Genomic DNA, 1,858 nt, shown 5'->3' with positions numbered 1-1,858 from the left:
GTTCAGCCACGTGCACAGAACGGCCTAGCCTACCTGACAGATGCGGATCTCGTCTTCATTCTGAGAAGATACACATGCGGATGCGAACGCGACCTATACTACTTCCGAGTCAACGTTGGCTACCTCAGTCGATCTGTGCCTCCCGTCTCGTCCGCTGGCCGTTGCCTTGCCTGAGGCGCATCCTCGATTTGCCGGTGCTTTCTGCGGATTTTCGTGCCCAATCTCACCAAGAATCGATCAATTCTGAAGACGGTAGCAATGGAAGAACTTGGATGCAGTACGTAGAAGCACGATGTGAACTTCGGTATATTTACAACAGAAGAAGAAAAGTCGACTGAAACAGAGCATGTAAAGCAGCTACATCGATCGATCAACCATAAGCTCTGGTTCCATGCACGCAGAGAGCATGGACAGGCATCGATCGATCGTACTATGGCTCTCACATATATAGCTCGCTCGCTCTCCTATATCTATATGTCTACGCCGGCGGACCGGCCAGGCGAGGTGACTAGGCCCAGTCGCCGACCGGTATGGCGCCCCCGGCGCGCCGCAGCGGCGACAGAGAGCGGGAGGCCGGCGGCGAGGCCTCCTGCCCGTGCCCGTGCCCGGCGGCCGGCCTCGTCTCCAGCAGCTGCAGCTTGAGGAGCTGCCTCCGGGTCTCCTCGTCCTCCCGCTTGATCCTCCGCACCTGGCTGTGGATGAGCAGCACCTCCCGCTGCTCCTGCTCCTCCTCCTCCTCCTCCAGCCTCCTCCCCTCCATCGAGACAGACGGAAGCGATCTCACCATGGCTGTGGATGAGCACGCACGCACGAGCTGAATTGTTAATCTGCTGCACCTGCACCGCACGTATTGGCTGCAGTCTCTTGGCGTGGCGACCGCGGTTTATATAGCGGTAGGTATGCGGGGGGTGGGAGAGGAGGTCAGCCAGGTGGTTGTCGGGTCTGGCTTTGCTTGCGGGTCGATTTTGGCGGGAGAGCGACGGCGGCGGGCCGGAGACGTGGGGTGGCTTCCGAGCGGAGCGCGTCGCCGTTTCAACTGTTTTGGAAAGGCACGCCACGGCGGCTCCTTTTCTTTCGACACATGGATTAATCGTGCGAGTGCGCGCCATTTTGCTTTCGTTTGCCAGCCTCCTTTCCTTTCTCCTGGGACAAAAAAAGAAAAGAAAACGTGTGGAGTGGTCACTGACTCGGCGGACGGATATGTGGTGGTGGCCCACTGTCAGTGATAAAAAGAAGAGGTTGATCACCTTCCCGCGGCCACATTCTCTATCTACTAGTTGTTGGGGCGCCACCTGATAGCGCCTCTTGAGGCGTTATTGGGTGCACTAATCAAGCTTCCGGAGTTGTTAACGCGCTGACAGTGTAGACAAGCGACAATGGTTAAAGATATATCACAACTTTACCGATAGCTGCAAACAATAGCACTAATCAAACATTTTTTGGTATTTTTTAAACCACGTTCATACACCTCTTATCAAGAGACCAACACATTATTCATTGCCAAACCAGAAAGTGTCATTCATGTATATCAGGAAAGAACATTAATAACTAAGATAGCACTCACATTAAGATCAGTCAACTGGTAACCTAAAAACTCAGGGTACGAATTTGGCGGTGGCCAAGCCACTTTCCTGAACACAAGAAAAGCAAACATACATTATCATGACATCAAGCTGATTTGTTAACTCCAGAATTAGACATACCTAGCAACAAGCAAGAGGAGCGCACCGTCAATTCATTTATGGCAGGTTGTGCATGTGAAGAATAATTTACCCAAACCTAAAAACCGAAGCATAAAACCTACGGTTAGTGAGATAAAGTGGAAATGGAAACAACATTTTTCAAAAGGGAAATCATC

At 52.2% G+C, this 1,858-nt stretch overlaps 1 protein-coding gene across 1 annotated transcript; it reads right to left on the bottom strand.

The window, feature by feature from the left end:
* Positions 1 to 282: 282 nt before the first annotated feature.
* On the bottom strand, positions 283 to 869 carry LOC125556087. Its single transcript, XM_048718886.1, has one exon. It carries the CDS (start codon positions 785 to 787, stop codon positions 509 to 511), a length of 279 nt encoding a protein of 92 aa, XP_048574843.1. The 5' UTR covers positions 788 to 869; the 3' UTR covers positions 283 to 508.
* Between the last annotated feature and the right edge of the window lie 989 nt (positions 870 to 1,858).

Source organism: Triticum urartu, chromosome 5, assembly GCF_003073215.2.
Source record: "Triticum urartu cultivar G1812 chromosome 5, Tu2.1, whole genome shotgun sequence".
Lineage (NCBI taxonomy): Eukaryota > Viridiplantae > Streptophyta > Magnoliopsida > Poales > Poaceae > Triticum > Triticum urartu.
Note: the sequence above shows the minus strand (reverse complement) of the source record. Positions and strands in the feature narration are given on the sequence as shown.

Excerpts from the sequence above, each read along its gene's own strand:
- LOC125556087 (XM_048718886.1), bottom strand. The coding sequence starts at position 787 with ATGGTGAGATCGCTTCCGTCTGTCTCGATGGAGGGGAGGAGGCTGGAG.